Source organism: Rhipicephalus microplus, chromosome 8 (genome assembly GCF_043290135.1).
Source record: "Rhipicephalus microplus isolate Deutch F79 chromosome 8, USDA_Rmic, whole genome shotgun sequence".
Lineage (NCBI taxonomy): Eukaryota > Metazoa > Arthropoda > Arachnida > Ixodida > Ixodidae > Rhipicephalus > Rhipicephalus microplus.
This window is the reverse complement of record NC_134707.1, coordinates 9,834,967-9,853,717: the sequence shown is the minus strand read 5'-3', so window position 1 is coordinate 9,853,717 and position 18,751 is coordinate 9,834,967. Positions and strand designations below refer to the sequence as shown.

The following is an 18,751-nucleotide window of genomic DNA, read 5'->3' as shown; positions in this document are numbered from 1 at the left end:
TAGTGCCGATGCCATAATCTCTTACTGCCTGGTCTCCAGCCTGCTTCTTCCTTACCTTTGCATTGAAGTCGCCCATCAGTATAGTCTGTGTTTTTACCTTACTCATTGCCGATTCCACGTCTTCATAGAAGCTTTCAACTGAAGCATCATCATGGCTGGATGTAGGCGCGTAAGCCTGTACCACCTTCATCTTGTATCTCTTATTCAGTTTAATTACGATACCTGCCACCCTTTCATTAATGCTATAGTATTCCTCTATGTTGCCAGCTATGTTTCTGTGAATTAGGAAGCCCACTCCCAGTTCTCTTCTGTCAGCCAAGCCCCGATAGCAAAGGACATGCCCATTCTGTAGCACCGTATAGGCCTCATCTGTCCACCTAACCTCACTAAGCCCTATTATATCCCATTTAACACCCTCTAGCTCCTCGAATAGTACAGCTAGACTTCCCTCACTAGATAAGGTTCTAGCGTTAAACGTTGCCAAGTTCAGGTTCCAATGGCGGCCTGTCCGGATCCAGAGATTCTTAGCACCCTCTGCTGCTTTGCAGATCTGACCGCCGCCGTGGTCAGTTGCTTCGCAGCTGCTGGGGACTGAAAAAACGTACATAGTAAGTTTATTTCAGACAAAAATGTTACATGATTCTTTGGCACAGTGTCGAGGAGTTATCCTGGTGGCCAGCCCATCTGGCGGCCGCCAAGGACATGCAAGTGAAGATGGTAGACGGACTGGCTGCCTTGCTTCCCATTGTTGATAACTGTAAAGCAAGCAATCAAAAAAACATCATTGCACTTCAGGATCAACAGCACATTATAACACTACTATATTCATTGCATCAACGTGTGCGGATGCATCTTTTTTTCTAACTGATTAGCAGGACAGCCTGATAAAGGGGCTTTTTTCCAATGACAAGTGCATGGCCAGGCATGGACAGAAAAGGACCAAATAATGCTACAAGTTTTCTACTTAGGACAATAGTTTCGTTTCCACAGACAAGCGTATGTACTATTTTACTCTTGACTCTTGGACACCAGCATCTTGGGTTTCAGCACCAGTATTTTGAATGCCATCATGCAGTGCCGTACCAACTCTTTCGTGAGTAGGGGGGGAAGCTAACTTCACTCATCAACTGTATATATATATATCAATGTGCTCGTGCTTTGATGAACCTGACTCCTAATTAAGCATCTATAGTGCTAAAAACCACGGTCTTTCACCTTCTCCTTGGTTCGGTAGCTGAGTTTCGCACTATGCTTGAGTCCACTGCTTCATTCGTAGTTATCTTGCAAGCTGCCGGCATCGCTACAAATTACCATATGCAAGGTGTATAGGGATGATTGGAGACTACGGCAAAACTAAATCATTTAAAAATATACGTCACAATCATCGTCTCACAGCTCCAACAGAGCAGCCGTGATGCTACTGCTTTTCGATGAAAGAAAATGATTTTCCTGAAGCAGCAAATGATTTGACCTATTCATAGAAAGTTTGTTTGTTCCCATCCATAACCGAATCGGCCAGTCACAGCAGAATAAAAGCATGAGCAAGTAATGTAATGATAGAGGGCTTCTGTTCAGCGCTAGCCTGCTCTGCAATGCCAGAGCACAAGACGGGAAAGCGTTGCTTAGGTGAATTGCACCACAAAATGCCTTCAAGGAAAATCGTCACACCAGAAATGTTGGGAAAATTTCGCTATATTGTAACATTCTCTCGAAATAGTTTCGTTTCATCGTAACAATATAATATAATGATTACTGTGAACGAAAACTTCATCTTAGTTGTTCGCTTCCCCCGCGTACAGCCAAAGTAAGCACTGTCGAAAGTGGGGGACTTAGCCCCCCCCCAACTTTTCTCAGTGGAAAGGGGTGCTTGCCCCCTCCCCCCAGCTGATACACATATGCCATCATGTCAAATCAACAAGGTAATGAAAAGCATTTGTCTTACCACAAGCCTGCTGAAATATTGTTCTTTAGATAGTTGTTATAAATAAGAAATAACTATGTAAGCAGCCCAAGATAATAGCCTATAAACACATCCATAAAGTAGTCTATGCATGTTTAGTAGTTACCACATGGCATTTATATATACATACATATAAAAAGAAATGCCTCCTCAAGGAAAAGGTTTTTTTCAATAAATATAATTACAGGCTCACTAAACTGAAAGCATTATGGTACACGACCTTTACAACCAAATGTTCTGAATAATGAAGCACTTTGAAAGTCCCTTGTACTTAGTTAAGAACATTTGATGGTACACGTTTGTTGAAATGAAATTTGGGAGTTGAGTGTGACGTTTCATGGGATGCAAAAATTATTTTAAAATATTATCTCAACATTTCTACGATTTCGGAAGCATCATGTACCACTGCACCATTTTACTGTGCAGTCCTTAGAGTCCTTAAATGTTTCTTTGTTAGCTTTCCAGATTTATGTGCACATTGGAAGGACATGTTAGTAAGGATAATAGTAGGCTACCATTAACAACTTGGATATGTATATTAAATGCACTCCCAATTTAATTTTCAACTATTCCACAGACTTCCTTCTCTGGCATGCAGTCACACATAAGTGCCAATACCTAGCCTGTAGCCATCCTTAAGCTTCTCTTGTGCTGCAACCTTCTTGGCTGTCAGCAACAGGTGACCCAGAAGCTGCATAACAGTAAGAAAAAACAATTATATATTGCACATTTGAAAATAATGCAAATGCCAGAGAGAGGACAGAAAGTATTACATCCCATCATCTATTGCTAACGAAAACAAAAAAGATGGCTGGCAACAAACTTTATCGAGCTCTGCAGAAAACTAGAGTCCACATGCATCTGCGGTTATCAAGTACTCTCGAGACTACTTGAAAACTACAGGGGCATTTCGCATAAGCCCTTAAACCTGCAGATGCAAACTAGGTCTCTAATTCCTTCCAATTAGTGCACAATGGTGTGAAGGGCCATGCAAGAAAGACACAATAGATGCTTAACGAGTTTACACATCTGATGCAGCTAATCGCAATGTTTCCTTTCACATTTTGTAGCGAGGGTGTGGTCCTCAATTGCGTCACCCGTCACAGAGGCCAGCATAAATGGTCGTGCTCTCCAACCAGGTGACACCGCCACTTTGTGAGTGACTGAGAACACAGTTTACCGAGCTAGAATTTTTCCTATAATTCGTGCCTGCATGTGAAAATAGTGTAAAAGCATGATTCTGATCGCATGATCTCTGAACACACCACAGGATCAATGAAGGCCTTAAACGTGGACACATAGATCGCTCGAAAAACTGGTGTAGCCAGCTGTACAGTTGATGGACCATACAGTGAAACAGTGTGCAATGAATGATATTGAATATTTCTGATTAATGTATGGACAATCTTATAATAGAACAAATAGTCAGGAATAGGAAGCTTGGCGACTTGTTGCCCCAGACCAATTCACCCTAGTAGAATGAATGCTGTCATGATGTTGAAGCAACAATCACAACATGTCAGCAACAAAGAGGCAGCAGTTAGTGCTACTACGGTAGAGGAGTAGCTGCTATTGTATTGGGCAGATAGTGAAGAATGAATGCCGTGAGTTGGGTATCCAGATTTCTAACAATAAGTTCATACCCTATTTATACCCATCTCACTATAAATTCCAGTCATAGATTGCATAGATTCCTATAGATTTCAGATCGCAATAGTGACCAGCCATGACTCCTTTGCAATGAAAATGCTACCAACACTCAGCCCTGTCTATGCATGCATTTGCTGCACTGGTTGCATGACTGAATGATGAATTTGAAATGTAAATATTGTAGCCATGGTTTTTCATTCAACAACTTGATCAAAGCTATAGTAATCCAAAAAACACAAACACCAATAAAAATGAAAACATTGGCACACCACTATACAATTATGACATAGTATGTCACATTCTTTTTTTGTGGGGGTTTTGTTGGTACTGCTGAGTTATGGCACTAAGCAATTAGTACGATAGTCATCATGCTATGATACAATGATAAAAGAAGACAAACCTGAAGAAGCAAGGATGAGCTGCTTTTCTTACTGGAACTTTAGGATCCCCACTACATACATAGGAATATTTCGACAATCTTGATGACAACAACATTGCTTAGTGGCCCTACAATTTTGTTTAACACAATCACATAGTAATGGGGTATCAGCTTGGAGGGAGCCATACATATATAAGGAATGTGAGGCCAGTAATATCGTACCTGAACATCTTCATCGGTGGCCGAGTCTAACATGGGCAGCGGCTTCCTTGGGATGACCAGAAAGTGTACGGGGGCCTGGGGCATGGCATCTCGAAAGGCAATGCACTGCATATAGAGGATTAACAATTACATTCTGCTATAGATCCAAGTGTATGTGTAAGCTCAAAAAGCTTTAAAACTAATGGGGAATCAGTAAATTATGTTAGTTCACAGTGTACATTGACGACAATGTGATCATTACAACAATTTCAATTGCAATTAAGTGCTTAACTACTATCATAACCTTCTATCACACCACAGTGTACACTTCCCACATCACTAGTTATATATACTGTTGATTATTCACTTGATCACTGAGGCTACAGTGGCTGTCTTTTAAGGGTGGCAACCTGTCAAAATACCCCTGTACTTAGATATAGATATACATAAGTTAATAAACTCGATGTGGCCGAAAATCTTCCTGAACACACTTTCATGCCGTTCAATCCTTATATAATCATGCTGTGGTTTTGATATAAACCCATGCTCCTTTCTTCACAATTTAATTTCGACACAACGGTCCAAATGCCACAGTAGCTTGTGCAAGCCTACACTCACACAGGTGTACTTATCAAGCTTTATTCCTGTGCTAGTCTCGAGAACAATAAACGTTGGGCCTGACAGCTGGTTTTGCATAGAGAATTCTTTACGTTGTTGACTAAGCAATGGCTTGGAATAAATGCTGCTTATTGAAGCTGCTAAAGTTCAGAAACATCGCTGACAGCACATTTGTTTGCATGCGATTCCTTTGTTGAAAACTTAGCGCTCGCAATTTTCCTATCAAGAATAAGCAATGTCACGCTGAAAGTGTTCACATTGCCCATGGTCTGGACGATATAGGTGCGCTGCAATAACACATATAGAGGCACGAGAGGTGAACCAAGTGACTCTGCATTTATTCTTTTGCTCTTCGTGTGTCACCATCATCATTCTTGGCCTGTTTCAGTTCACTGCTGGACGAAGCCATCTCTCAATGATCTCCAGTTAGCCCCATCTTGTACGAGCTGATTCTACATTCACACTAGATATAACAAAATATTGGTTATAACGAAGTAAATGAAAAAAAGTCTTGGAATAAGTATAGTGTTGGTAGTATACCCTTATAACAAATTTTCGGATTTAACGTACTTATTTTCGTGTAAAATTCAACTTTGTTATAATGAGGTTTGGGTGAATTTTATTTCTGCGAACTTTTTAGTCTCGTCACCTCATCTAAATCTCGGCCATCTTCATTTCCCATCCCTCAGTCACCATTCTGTTTCTCTTACATACTGTCCTTCTGTTGCCTGTCTTAGTATTACATGGCCAGCCCAAGTCCACTTCTTTTGCTTGATGCCAACTAGGATATCTGCAGCCCCTGTTTGCTCCCTGAGCCATCCTGCCATCCTCTGATCTCTTAATGTTACTCCTATCATATTTTGTTCTATTGCCCCTTTGTCATTCTACGTGTATCATATTGTTAAACTCTGTACAATTTACGACAAACGGTATTTGGGAGGCCTTTGTGCCATACAAAAATTGTGAACATCTAGCTTAATTGCTTGCATTTGCTTCCCTGCAAATTCTGCAATGACCAATTCCCTATCAAGACTGTTATGTCACACTGATAGCTGCACATCATTTGCAACCAGCAATTACTGGCTGCACAGCGTAAAAATAAGGGAAGCACGCGAGATAGATGAGGATTAACACTGTGAGACAGAACAATGCTTCAAAGCTCCTAAGATTCACGAACGAGAAGCACCCCCTGATGGCAAGCTATGTTATGAACACAACACAGCTGTCCCTTGTGACGGAATACAAGTACCAAGAGCCAATGATTTTTTTTCATCAGTTCCACTTGGAATCGTTCTCACCCTCACATTACTCCTCCTCCCTCCCACTTTCCTTTCTACTATACTATATATAACATAGTATACTACACTATACATGGCTATGTTATGCTTTCACTTTGCTTTACACAGCTTCACCCAGTTTTGAGCGCTTGCCGGCCACGGCTGGAACTAAAGCTTAAAATGCTTCGCTGTTCAAGAAAGCACGCATAACAAAAATGACCGAACAAGGCCGATCGAGTTATTACCAGTTCAGCATAACTTGTATACCTTGTCGTCCTTGTAGATGATGTCGGCCGGCAAGCTGCCGTCAAGGATCTTGGAGAAGATGGTTGGTTTGCCGGCGGTCACGGTCGCATGCTGGGCCTTGGCGACTTCGTCGCTGCTCAACGACGACGTCGAACTCTGCAACATTGCGCCGGCCATCAGGCAACTCGTAAACAACAATGACATTGAGGCGACAGCGTTTGCTACATCGACCAGCATTACCATGCATGCGAGGCTTTATGGACTTTCCTCGAAAAGATAGATCGAGGACGCGGTCTCGTTGATCCAGAAAAAACACGAAGCCACCAGGTCGAGTGGGAAAGGATGACGATTAAACAACAACAAAGCTCATTATATCCTCTTCTCTTTCTTTCGCGAGAACCATGTGTGCCTGTGCGCGCGTTTACAATACGAGACGGTCGGTAAACAGTAAAACAATCAGCGATGCTTACAGCACCCTTCTTTTTCATTAAACGATATCACGGCGTCGTATTTCAAAAAACATCCTCGGGAGACTCCGCTTAGAACAGAATATTCCGTGCTATCTTGGACCTGTGCCCGACCGGCGCGATTAACCAACACACGCGCCTCAAACTGTGAACAAAATTTGAAATACGAGGCAACCGCAAAACACCACAGCCTTACTGTTAGACATAACAGTCGCCTCTGAAGACTTGAGACGGAGGCTATGAGCCGCTGTGGGTCCAAACGGCGAGAAAAAACTGCAACAGAAACTTTCCGAACTAAATCAGCTGATGCCTGAGCTCTAAGAGCCGCCATGTTTGTGTTTCTTAACCTCCGAGAGCCAACACCATGCTCCACAATTTCGAGAGAGTCTCGAAGGCTACATTAACGCAAGTTGACGGAAAGGGGAGGGGGGCGGGGCAGCTTGCATAGAGCTATGCAAGCTGCCCTCATGTATTAAAACCTATAACCACTAGGGTGCCGCCATGATGAAACGATACTTTGCTTTAGGGTGATGTACACTCATAGAGTTAATACACTCATAGAGTCTGTATATTAACTATATGTGTACTCTCGCACTCGCCACTGCATGCTAGAATAAACTCGGCATTTTTTTTTGTTTCATAAATTTCTGTTGCATCACAGTAAGAGGCCATCACATAAAGTCATGTTTGGTTCATGGCAACATAAAACACGGACGACTAGGCGCAACCAAGCCGGAAATATCGGCCGCACAACTCTCAAATGTTGATACATGGATGGATGGATGGATGCTATGAGCGTCCCCTCACAATACTAGAATGGTGGCGTCATCTAGTGAACAAACCTGCAAGCACATTTTTTTTTTACGCGCGCACAGTATTACACAAATGACCACTGTATTTTGCGTAAAAGTAGTTGGTATATAAAGCACAAAATTTTTATTTGTTTGAATGTTTTACTATTATGTTGAGCGTTTTATTTCGATAAGTTTAGTGCTTTTTTTTTGGGTACTGTAATGGCAACAATGACAGCGTTTCAAGATGTCAGCGTTGTAGTTGTTGCCATTACAGTACTTAAAGGACAGTACTGTAGGAGGCCTGCAGCTGAGTCAGGCGATTCAGGTGTGCAGAGGCTAGCTTGGAGGCCTTCATGAGAAGTTGCAGCAACCTGCTCAGGCGATTCAGGTGTGGAGAGACTAGCTTGGAGGCCTTCATGAGAAGTTGCAGCAATCTGATAGTAATATATGACTGCTAGTTAAAAATGCCTTCATGAAAAACTGTTCAAAACAATGCAGATAAAACGAGGCATTGAAACTGAAGGGTTGAGTCAAAATAACTGTATTCATTCCCTCAGTTTCTGCATATTGCTTTACTTGCATTGCATTGTACAAATACACATTAAATTCTAATATGCCAAGTGCGACCAGATTATTTTATTGTCAAGTGCATTCATCAAGCACAACTCGACCTGTAAGCATAATATGATGATAAGGTGAAATGTTTACCTGTGCAAGCAGCAGCAAGCCTTCAGCACCACCTTGCATGAGCTGAGGGGAATCAAAGGATGATTCGGTGCTTGCTGAATCAGGTACTCTATCACCTTGTTGTACTGGATGTGGTAGCTGGGGGATTGAAGACTTTCAATATTACTATTGCAAATTGGACGGAAAAAGTAGAACGATAAACGAAATAACAATGGCACAGGTGTTGCGTCACTTCATACCAACATAAATTAAGCATTATACATGATACAAGAGGCACTTACAAAACTTTTGCTTTTAATTACCACATTTATATCTAATTTTTCGGATGCAAGTTATGGGCTACCTTAAGTGTTTTTGCATTGCACCAATTCGTGCACAAACTACTAACAGGTATGAATTGGTGCTGTTAATTTTTAACATGAGAATATAATTTTTGGTGATGTCAAAAAAAAAGGAAGCATGGATGAATACAACTGGTGCATGACAATTTGATTATTTATTTATTTGGTCATTTATTTATTTTGCAGTATAACATTTATTGTACGTCCATTCTTTTTAAAATTATTTGCCCCTATAACGCTAGCGACATGTATCAAAAGCGTATACCAGAAAGAGAAGAGCATAAATAAAAAATTTGCTCGAAGATAAGGGAAATTGGTTCCAAAGTTCATTCGTTCTCACCAAAAGAGTAGGAACTGCATGCTCTCGTAGGCGGACTTTGAACGCGGACGTGCGATCAAAATGCTCCTCTAAGAAATGCTTCGAACAAACATGAGCATTCCTTGCAGGTTCCCGGCGAATATGCGGTGGCCAAATTGCTTCTATCCACTTTGTCCGACGAACGACGTCTTTGGGAAACCTGATGATGAATGATTGCATATGTGTTGCACAGTATATACGCAGCGTAACTAACATGTTAATTTATAAATGTACAGAAGAATTGCCACTATGCGCACATATACATTCAACTTTGGCATGCGGTAGAGTATGCACCAATAAGTAAATTTACCTACAAGTGGTAGGAGGTGGCTGGTACTTCTTGCGACCCGCGTGACTTGCATTCTGGCACACAACAGCTGGGCATTGTGGCTGTGACCGCGCACACAGCGAAGTGCTTGCAGTGGAGCTTTGAGGGATAGTGCGAACGCAGCAAGACGTGCCGCTAATACTACTCGAAATCCTCCAGTGTGGTATACACAATCATATTCTGCTTTCGTTGAGAATGGAGGAATGCTGTGTTTCTTTACGGGCGCTTTTGGGACCGGGCGGGCATCCTTGAAGGGTCTGTTTGCGCGTGAACCACCCCAGTGCCAACCACTGGCACGCGTACGCTCGCGTCTACGCGTCAAAAGCGTCAAATGCGCCTCTCGGCGTCGGAGGGGCATAGCAGTCGCGAGGGATCAAGCCGGGCTTGATATTTCGCCTCGCGTGCGCTACGTCACCACGCGTACAGCGGCGCCAACCAACCAGAGGCCGCGTGCCAACCAACCAGAGGCCGCGATGACTCCGAATGTTGTGCCTAACGGCCGCCGCTTCGAAGGCACAGCCGAGTGCTGAAAGCAAGCATGAAAACTACTCCAAACGTTACTGAATGGCCGCTTCGTAATCTAGAACGACAACGAACGACTGCGAGTGCTACCAGCGTGACGCGGTTTCGTGCCGAGTTCGAGCGACGCCGACAAATCCAGCGAATGCCGGTCGGCTATGCTAGCGCCGGTCCCGTGTGCGATCGTCGGCCGAGCGAAAGGAGAATGTTGGTGTTCTTGTGCTTTGATCTGTGACTTTCTGTCCTAAAAACGAGTGTAAACAGACTTCGGATGTTCGAAGGTTTGAGCGTGAGCCCTCGCCTACCGCGGAGGCAATTCAGATCGGTGTCATCTGCATCCAGCGCAGGCCTCTACCATGTAGTCCGTATGAACCAGCACATGCGAAGCACATCGGCTGAAAAAACTCTACGGTAGTTTCCGTCGCAACATAGACACCATATACGACGCCCGAAATACCGCGTAGTTCATACGGGGGAGTTTTTATCTGCACTGTGTTTGTTTTCAACATCGGTATTCACCATCGCTGAAAGCGAACCTCGCACTAGCCAACACATTTCCGTGATGTGAAAACGTACGTACTTATATAAGTGTATTCGCGAATTGTATGACGCGGAAGCATTCGTTGGCTTTAGTGCTAATCGTTTTCGTGTGTTGCCAAGCTAATAACAAGCGTGCGCTGGTTGGTAGCAGTGAGATGTGACTTCGTGTCGGGTACCAGCGACGCTGACACATTGAGCTGTCAGCGGTCTCATTTCCATTCACGTACAAGACAGAAACTCGAGCGTGCGTTGATGTGGGGATCGAAAAAGAAAGTTGCATGATTAAGTGCTGCTGGTATTGCCTGCTATTTCACTTCTCGCTTCTTCTGCTTCTCTGCCACGCTCAGTAGCACATACGTTGTTTGGAGGCATTCTAACACACACATTCTTAATTTATAGTTCATTCTGATACTGATAGCTCTAGGCATACAATGGTGCTTCTCCGTCGTTTTACAGTTTACTATAACATAACATGCGTTCTGTTTACAGCTGGACAGATAACTGAAAACCTTGTGAGAAGCACCTGATTTGAAATCAGCTGCACGATGACACGATTGTTGGAAGAGAAGATCATCACATGTATGCACAGAATGAATGAAGGTGCACTAGTATGGTACTGCACTTTGTATAGCAGAAATGCAAAAAGTACCTCATGTGACTTATGAGACCTTTCAGAGCTGTGCATGTATTTATCTGTTCCTCCAGACTGTAATGAGCTGAATATATTCGATGGTTCCGAACATTGAATATTTGTATGTGTTTCCAAGGAGTCCTTCGTTTCTGTTCAGTTCTTTAGTATATACATTAACTTGGATTATATATACGCATGCACTTAAGCATATTCAGTTTTGTTCTGTTGGAAAACTTGCCAAAACTTCTGTACGGTGCTCTGGTGCAATCCTTTGATCGGTATCTGTCCCATCAAAAATTTTTGGCATGCTTTATGCATTATAGGGTATTTTGACAATTGATGACATGTGAAAGCCGCAGTGCTTGGCTGTAATCTCAAAACCAATGTCTGTCTCATCAAGAAGTGTCAGATGCATTTTGTATATGTTAAAGGATATTTAAACTACCAGCAAAGTGCTGAAGTCTTCAACACAGCACTGATCCGCAATCACCACCCAGCTTAGAAGTCTTTGTGGAGCTCTCTAACACGTTCAAATAAAGTTATCAAACACTGGATTGATCTACTTGGTTTGATTCCTAATACCAGTGTGTCTGACTTTTTGGAGGCACTTGTATTATAATAATGTCCTATTTCTCTCATTTATTACAGGGGTGCACTCAAGGGTAGTGATATTTGTTTACCTTGGCACACTTAATGTGATATTACTGTTTAAATCCTTTCATTTTGTATATATGTACGCCACTTTTGCAGTAGCCTCACAGTGAGCAGCTGTATTAGAAAATAAATAAATATACCATCCGAAAGTGTTCCACGCTGTGCTCGCTTCCAATCTGGTCACTAATATCTGTTGCATCATGATGTGTCGGTTGTGTTTTATTGCATTGGAGAACATTTTGGCTGCCTTCCATGAAGGGTTCAGTTCCAGTATTATGACCAATATCTGTGACTTCATGCACAGTTGGGTGTCGTCTGTCGTTTTAGAAAAAACTTTGACTTAAGACAACGTCCAGAAGTCTTCCACTAAGGATTCAGTTCTAATGTTATGACCGATATCTGTGACTTCATGAATAGTTGGGTGTCGTTTGTCGTGTTAGAGAATACTTTGACTAAAGACAACGTCCAGAAGTCTTGCATTAAGGTTTCAGTTCTAATATTATGACCGATATCTGTGACTTCATGAACAGTTGGGTGTCATTTGTCGTTTTAGAGAATACCTTGACTAAAGACAACGCCCAGAAGTCTTCCATACAGGGGTCAGTTGCAATATTATGACCGATATCTGTCACATCATGAAGTGTCAGGCACAGTTAGTTGCATTAGAGCACATTTCGACTATGGAAAATGCCCGAAGGCATTCTACGCAGTATTTGGTTTCTATCTTATGGCCAATATCAGTTGTATCAATAAGAGCCAGGTGTGTTTTGTTGCATTAGAGGATATTTTGAACACACACGTCAGCCTCTCTTTCATACAACCAATTATCCCGAACTTCTTTTCCATCGCTTTCCGCTGGATGGCCTTCCCCGCCATCCTTGGCGGTTGGCGCTGAGCTGTGTTCCAGATAAGGAAGACCGAAACGAGCACCTTCTCCTTATTTTCCTCTAATGACTAGCCACTTATCCCGGAGTTATCTTCCCTCGCATTTGGCTGCCTTTCCCTGCCGTTCTTGACAGCTGTGTCGACGCCTGAAGCTTCCCGCAGACCTTTTCTCACGCATTCCTTCGGCTAACTTCCCACCTTTCGCCCTAACGCGATCCTGGTCTCCGTTCTCCGTAGCTACTAGAGCGTGTGAATCACACTGGAGACGTGTTCTCACGCACTTTTGGGTGGTCTTCGCTGCTTTCGTCCTAATGAAATCATGGCCTTTGGGATATCCGATGGAAGCAGTGCGCGTCGGACAAAAGAGGGGCGAAAACAAAGAGGCCGGCGCAAACTCAACGGGCTGCCACGCACACAAACTCCACCGACGCCGACTTTACTGGCATAATTACGGACCTTCGGGTTTATTGCAGGGATGACATTTTTTTTCTTTTTTTTATCGTTGTGTCTAGCCCACAGCCTGACCGAAAATTTCATAAAGCCTAAAGAGAAGCACAAAAGGGGGGAAAAGTGATCTGAAAGAAGCTGTACAAATTTCGGTGCCTGGTTCGTCGCGCGGCAATGTCCGAAATATCATCTTTATTTTCACAAAGAACACATCAAATAAAGAAAAAGCTTAACGTGCAACTTGCCGTGTTTATCGTAAAAGCCGGCAGTGCAAGAGTACAACAGCCATACGCAGAGATTTCGTTGACCGTTTCGCAGCAAGACAGCGTGTTGAAATCCGTTCCGTTGGTTTCGGATAGCACTGGCGCACGCGGCGCGCAGGCCACGTGCTTTTTGAGACAGAGGGGGAGTCGCGCCTTCTGCTTCGCATTCAAATGTAAACAAGAGAGGAGAACTTGCCTAGTCAAAATGGCCGACTTCCGGCTTCATCGCGGCTTCACCATAGAGAAAGGCTTCACTACGAGTGACGTCAGGGCCTCTCCTTACCTTTTTCCTTCCTCCGTGGGACTCTAGACACTGTACCGTGGGTTATAGTGATGAGGTTAACATACAGTATGCTATGATGACTCTATGATTATAGCTTTTCCGGTCCAGCTTTTTCCCTAGAAAACAAAGATTCCTTACTCCATGCTAGACACGTGATACCAGAGATGTTGTTTTGTTCCTCTATGCTGTAGTTGTAGTCTGTAAAGTGAACTAGATTAACTCTATGCTCCAGGCTCTATGGTAGCTGGTTTTGCTTTCGCCGCTAACCACGTAAAGGCGCTGGCGGCGGCGCGCGCATGCGCGCTGGATTTGTTAAATGCCCGTCCAGAACATGGCGGCGCGGAGGATGAGCCCTGCGAGCTGAAAACAATGTCAGGCCCGGGAGCCTAGTGTCTTCGGAAAACCACGGAGCTATGACGTCTCTGGGGTCGGTGTTCGCGTCCGAGAAGCGACTAGCCGACTACTTTGTCGTGTGCGGCCTAGACCTCGAATCGGGACTCGAACCTGACGCCCTATCGGGTAAGACGCAAGCTTTCGTGTCTCCGTTGTAGCGATCGCGAAGCTGACTCGGTAGAAAAAAAATCGCTGTGCCCAAGTCTTACGATGCGGAGCCGAGACGTTCCGAATGCATTGCCTGGCCTTGCTAACCGTATGCGAGTTCAAAGCGAAGCAATCCTTGCAGCATGCCAGTGATTTTAAGCGCGGAAACGCACGCACCAGTTGTGATTATTTCTCTCGCAGTTTCCTGCAAGCTATGAATGCACTGTTTAGATTGCAGCAGCTTTCCCATTTTTGTTTTCTCGAGCAGACTGTGGACGCACGATGTGAATTCGTACTTTCTGCAAACCTCTGCACATTAATTACATTTCGCAGTACCATGTTTTTTTTTTTTTTTTTAGTTTGTAAGCGTTGAAAGGGAAAGAAAGGAGAACTACAGCGCGCGCACATCATCTGTAAAAATCGTGACCCGTCGCCAGCCGTCCCAGGAAACGTGCGATGTTTCGCGACATCGGGGAACTGCACCCCCTTTCTCAGCACTTTCACTTTCGCCGTCGCTCGACTCTCTCCGCCACCCGGATTTTGCAATTCCTCGTACTCGAACGGTGTCGTGAAAACGGCGTGTTGTCTTTTTCGAGAGCGTGCAGTAATTGCATTTGCCCAAGTTACTTTTGGGGCGCGTGTTTACAGCACGAATGCACCCTATTGTCGGGCGCTTCACACGAAACCGTCTTGTCGTCGGAATAATTCGAGCGGGTGCCCTAGATATCGAACGCGATCAACGCTTTGTATATATGTGTGTGTGTGTGTTCCACGATCGCCCCCCTCCCCCCCCCCCATGGAGCATCTCTTGCTAATTGCGTGTAATGCACAGAATATTGTCGACTTGCCCGCGCGTGGTGTTGCAATCTTCCAGGAACCTAAGGTCTTTAAGAACTTCGCTTGTTTTTTGCCACTCCGTTTAGTTACCCGCATGATTAAGACGTTCCCCGAAACAACGAATATCCGCTAATTAGGTTAGGAAATTTAGCTAAGGCACGCTATTTTTTTCCCGTGCAAATTACCTGGTCATTAGTCAAGTTTTCCCTTTATAACACCACTCCCATTTCGCGATAGTTGCATGTACGTAGACTTTACAACCTTTAATGTTAAAACGAAATGGAATTATTCATGTGTTTTATTCAACTTTGAAGGCATGATAGTCGAGGTTCTGATTTCACCTCGAATGGCAGCACCTCTTTTCGTCTCATCTGAGCATCCTGCATGTTTAAAGCATCCATGACTCACACGCGAGCTTCACAGTTGCCACGGCAACCGCATTCCACAGTGACACATGTGTGGAACGTTTGCTAGTACGTCCCCGTAACAGCTGTGTGCGGTGGTGGCTTTTTATTTTTTTACCTTCGCTCTTTGACTTCCTGAAAACTTGCAGCTGCACGATTGTGAGCGTTCGACCTCGGATGTCGTTCGAAGGCACTTTGCTTGCAACTTATTCTCGCATTACTCATTGCCTGATACGTTTAGTGGGTACTCCTGTATGAACCTGTTTTCTGGTGTCAATGAGGGAAAGCTCCTGTTAGCATTGCTAGTGTTGCTTCAATGTTAGCTGGCTTGGCATTGTTTTGACCGATTAAATGTTTAATGGTGTGAACACGTTTCGACTTATGTGCACTCTATATATGTGGGGACATTGTGTACTTTACCCTTTGTGGCGTGCATTATAATTGACTGTCTATCAACGTGTCAAATTTATGCACTCTGATGCCCAGGTTGTGGAGACCAAGTTTATTGCAAGTAGAATTTTTAGAATGAATTGCAGTTTAATTCATACTATTTTTCTAATTATAATGTAAATAACTATCTAAATATTGTGTAAGCAGTCATGACATATTTTTTCTTTTTGAACCAAAATTTAATGACCCACTCAAATTACATGGGATAGTTGTCTGTGGCCAGCGAGCATTTGAAGGTAGGTAAAACGATAATTTATAATACTTATGAAATGCACCACATCCAATGCCATTAACACAGGACTGCCTTCCCTGCACCGTTCATGTCTACCAGTATGTTTCATGTTCAAGAATGGCGCATGACCACGAGACACCAAATGGAGAAAACACAAGCATTAGCGCCTGACCTTGTGTTTTCTTCATTTGGCGTCTCGTGGTGTTGTGCCATTTTAAACCATGAACGCACACCAACTTGCTCAACTATCTGTGATACTGAACAATATACTTCAGTCAGAAGTAATATAAAGGAATCTGAAGGAACACTGAAATCACTTGGTTTATATTGATAACTTGTATTCTGAAAACTCTGATGATGGTAACTGCACCCTTATATATTCATCGATATAAATGCAAATCATGGCTAAATGGCACATTCAGATTTGATGCCAATATCGCTGCGTCTGACAACATGGATTTTAATGTGTGTTTTTGTATTCTGACGACACCAACGCAACAATATGTTAAGTCTCTGGCTCCGTCAAGAGGACAATGTACTTCATCTTGATAGATCAACAACTTTCTATGGGCGAGTAGATGCCATCAAAACCTATGACATCATGGTGATTGGTGATGAAATTTCAAGGTGACGTCGCCAGCCATGTTTTATGTGAGGATCTTGTTAATGCAAAAGAGTCATCGACTATTACGAGAAAAATTGTTTTTTTTTAGTGTCCCCTTAAGGCAATAAGAATGCTTAATTTACCACTAGCTTAATGTTTGTGGTCTCATCCTTGCCAATAGTGCATAGGAATAGAAAAAGCGAGTCGTTTCTTGCTTGATGGAAGCAGAGTTAGAGAAGTGCCAATTATTCATTACTGATTCCTTTTGTAGCTTTATCATATTTTTAGTCGTGTAACATGCACAGAAAACATATTGAAAGTGGCCTGTCTTAGAAAAATTGTGTAACTATTGTCAAATAGCACACTTAACTGCAGATTTACAGATTTATGCATGTCTGCATACTTGAACACCTTGACTATAACTTCCAACATATCTCTTATCAGCTTGGCAGGCTGCATGCATATATATAAGTGATCGCATTTATTGAACCTCGTAGGTTAAGCAGTCACTCAGAAGCTTTTAGCCTTGTAGAAAAAAGTGTAGACATTGATTTTAATATTGCATCCTGGACACATTGCTCAATACAGCAAATTTGTACCATTGCTTGACTACTTTTCTTTTTTTATGATATGCAAGATTTTTCTTGAAATTTTAATTATTCATAATCAATTCTGTATACTTCTGATATCTTTGTCCTGTTATCCATACTGCATACTGCGGAATGAACATCTAATATGCCATTTTCAACTTTTAATGTGCCATTGTAAAAAGTGATAACGTTTCAACTTGTTCATTTGAAGTAATTTGTACTTTGTGTGAAAAAGGCAGGCCTTAGCTGGTGCACTGTCTGACCCAGTCATTTTTCATTTGAAGATCAATAATTGGTCGAATTAGTCTTATGGGCTCTCGTCAAAGCTTTCAAATCATGAACCCATGAAGAATGTTAGTTTTTTTTTTTTTTCTTCAAAATGTGTGAAATGCATTGCCTTTCTTATAAGCATACTTGTGTGACACATTCTTCCAAGGTGAAGCCTTGTTAGTCATTACAGCAATGCGGATTGGGGCAGATTTTAGGCAGTTACTTTGGTTGAGTGGGAAACACCATCATATATGAGGTCTAAGTTGTACTTCGCTTTCATTGTCGAGAGAGTTAGGCAACTGTCAGCTGTGAATAATAAAGAAGGACATCGGCTAGACCAAAGTTAATTCTGAAGTCATGTTAGCCCTCTTTTCGGGCTTTAATACGAAGATTAGTCGGTGAAAGTGGTAATTTCGACCTCGCTTTCTTAGTTTCTGAATTTTAGAACTACAGAAAGTTGGGCCAGTTGGGGCAGATTCGTGTTAAAAGAAGGCAGGAATGCAAATATGCACACATAAGGACAAATCAAGGCTACATAAATGCTTGCAGTCAGCCGGAAAGGTACTCTGTAGCAAAAATGAAAATAAACACAAAATCTTTTGCTACATTTGAGTCATTGTGGCTCGTATAGGTACATTAGATTCAATGGGACCTTTGATGGTGACACATGATTGCCTTGAGCACTTGCATATACCAGCAGTGATACTGCAATGTTTGATGTCTCGTTTCATTCCATGAGCACTGTACGTGATTGGGAGATAATGAGCTGGGTGGAATGTATGATATTGGCTTGGGCAAACGGATTTCAACTGAGGCTGTGAGAGCTTGCGAGTGCTTGATGTTGCGACGTCTTTGTCCAGGTGACCATCTACATTTTACGCCGTTGGACCGTTGCTACAAGGGCAAGGTTTTGGCGCACTACCCTGAGAATGTCTCCTGGAACGCATTCGACCCCAGTGCCATTGGCATGGTAAGGACGGTCCCTTGCTTGAGGATTACCTAAGTATTGCGGGGAAGAATGGGAAAAGGGGGAAACTAACATCTGTTCAATTTAGCATAAATGTCTGGAGGAAACCTTGATTTTTTACAAAGGCAGTTACGCATTTAATCAAGAGGTCGTCCTATTCAAAGATTGCAACCCAGGTCCGACACTCTTCAAAAGTGGTGATCCTTTCGTTTGAGCTACTCATGAGCCGTATTTTTAGTGTATATATCAGTGTAAAAGCGCTTTCAATGTGAGTGGTAGGCTGGTCAAAGAAAGGCAAGAAATTAGTCACTCCAGTCATTGGACATGTG

At 42.9% G+C, this 18,751-nt stretch overlaps 2 protein-coding genes across 9 annotated transcripts in view; one reads left to right on the top strand and one right to left on the bottom strand.

Moving 5' to 3' along the window:
• Window positions 1-597: 597 nt before the first annotated feature.
• On the bottom strand, window positions 598-9,471 carry LOC119164097 (adenosine 5'-monophosphoramidase HINT2). 3 transcript variants are annotated; one of them, XM_075870984.1, is made up of 7 exons: window positions 9,293-9,471; window positions 8,961-9,138; window positions 8,301-8,417; window positions 6,353-6,487; window positions 4,212-4,316; window positions 2,579-2,651; window positions 598-755 (listed from the first exon to the last, which is right to left on the bottom strand). In XM_075870984.1, the coding sequence occupies exons 1-7, from the start codon at window positions 9,361-9,363 to the stop codon at window positions 664-666; spliced, it is 771 nt and encodes a 256-aa protein (XP_075727099.1). In that variant the 5' UTR covers window positions 9,364-9,471; the 3' UTR covers window positions 598-663. The 3 variants fall into 3 exon arrangements, with proteins under 3 accessions (XP_075727099.1, XP_037272099.2, XP_037272100.2); XM_037416202.2 differs by lacking the exons at window positions 8,301-8,417; window positions 8,961-9,138; window positions 9,293-9,471 and adding an exon at window positions 6,995-7,153; XM_037416203.2 differs by lacking the exons at window positions 8,301-8,417; window positions 8,961-9,138; window positions 9,293-9,471 and adding an exon at window positions 6,572-6,976.
• A 4,418-nt stretch (window positions 9,472-13,889) lies between these two features.
• The window catches only part of pns (DENN domain containing pinstripe), a 78,096-nt gene continuing 73,234 nt past the window's right edge, over window positions 13,890-18,751 (top strand). For all 6 annotated transcript variants that reach the window (XM_075871001.1, XM_075870996.1, XM_075871000.1 and 3 more), the window contains exons 1-2: window positions 13,890-14,047; window positions 18,316-18,425. In XM_075871001.1, coding sequence (XP_075727116.1) covers window positions 13,942-14,047; window positions 18,316-18,425 — 216 coding nt within the window. In that variant the 5' untranslated portion in view covers window positions 13,890-13,941. The remainder of the gene's footprint in view (window positions 14,048-18,315; window positions 18,426-18,751) is intronic.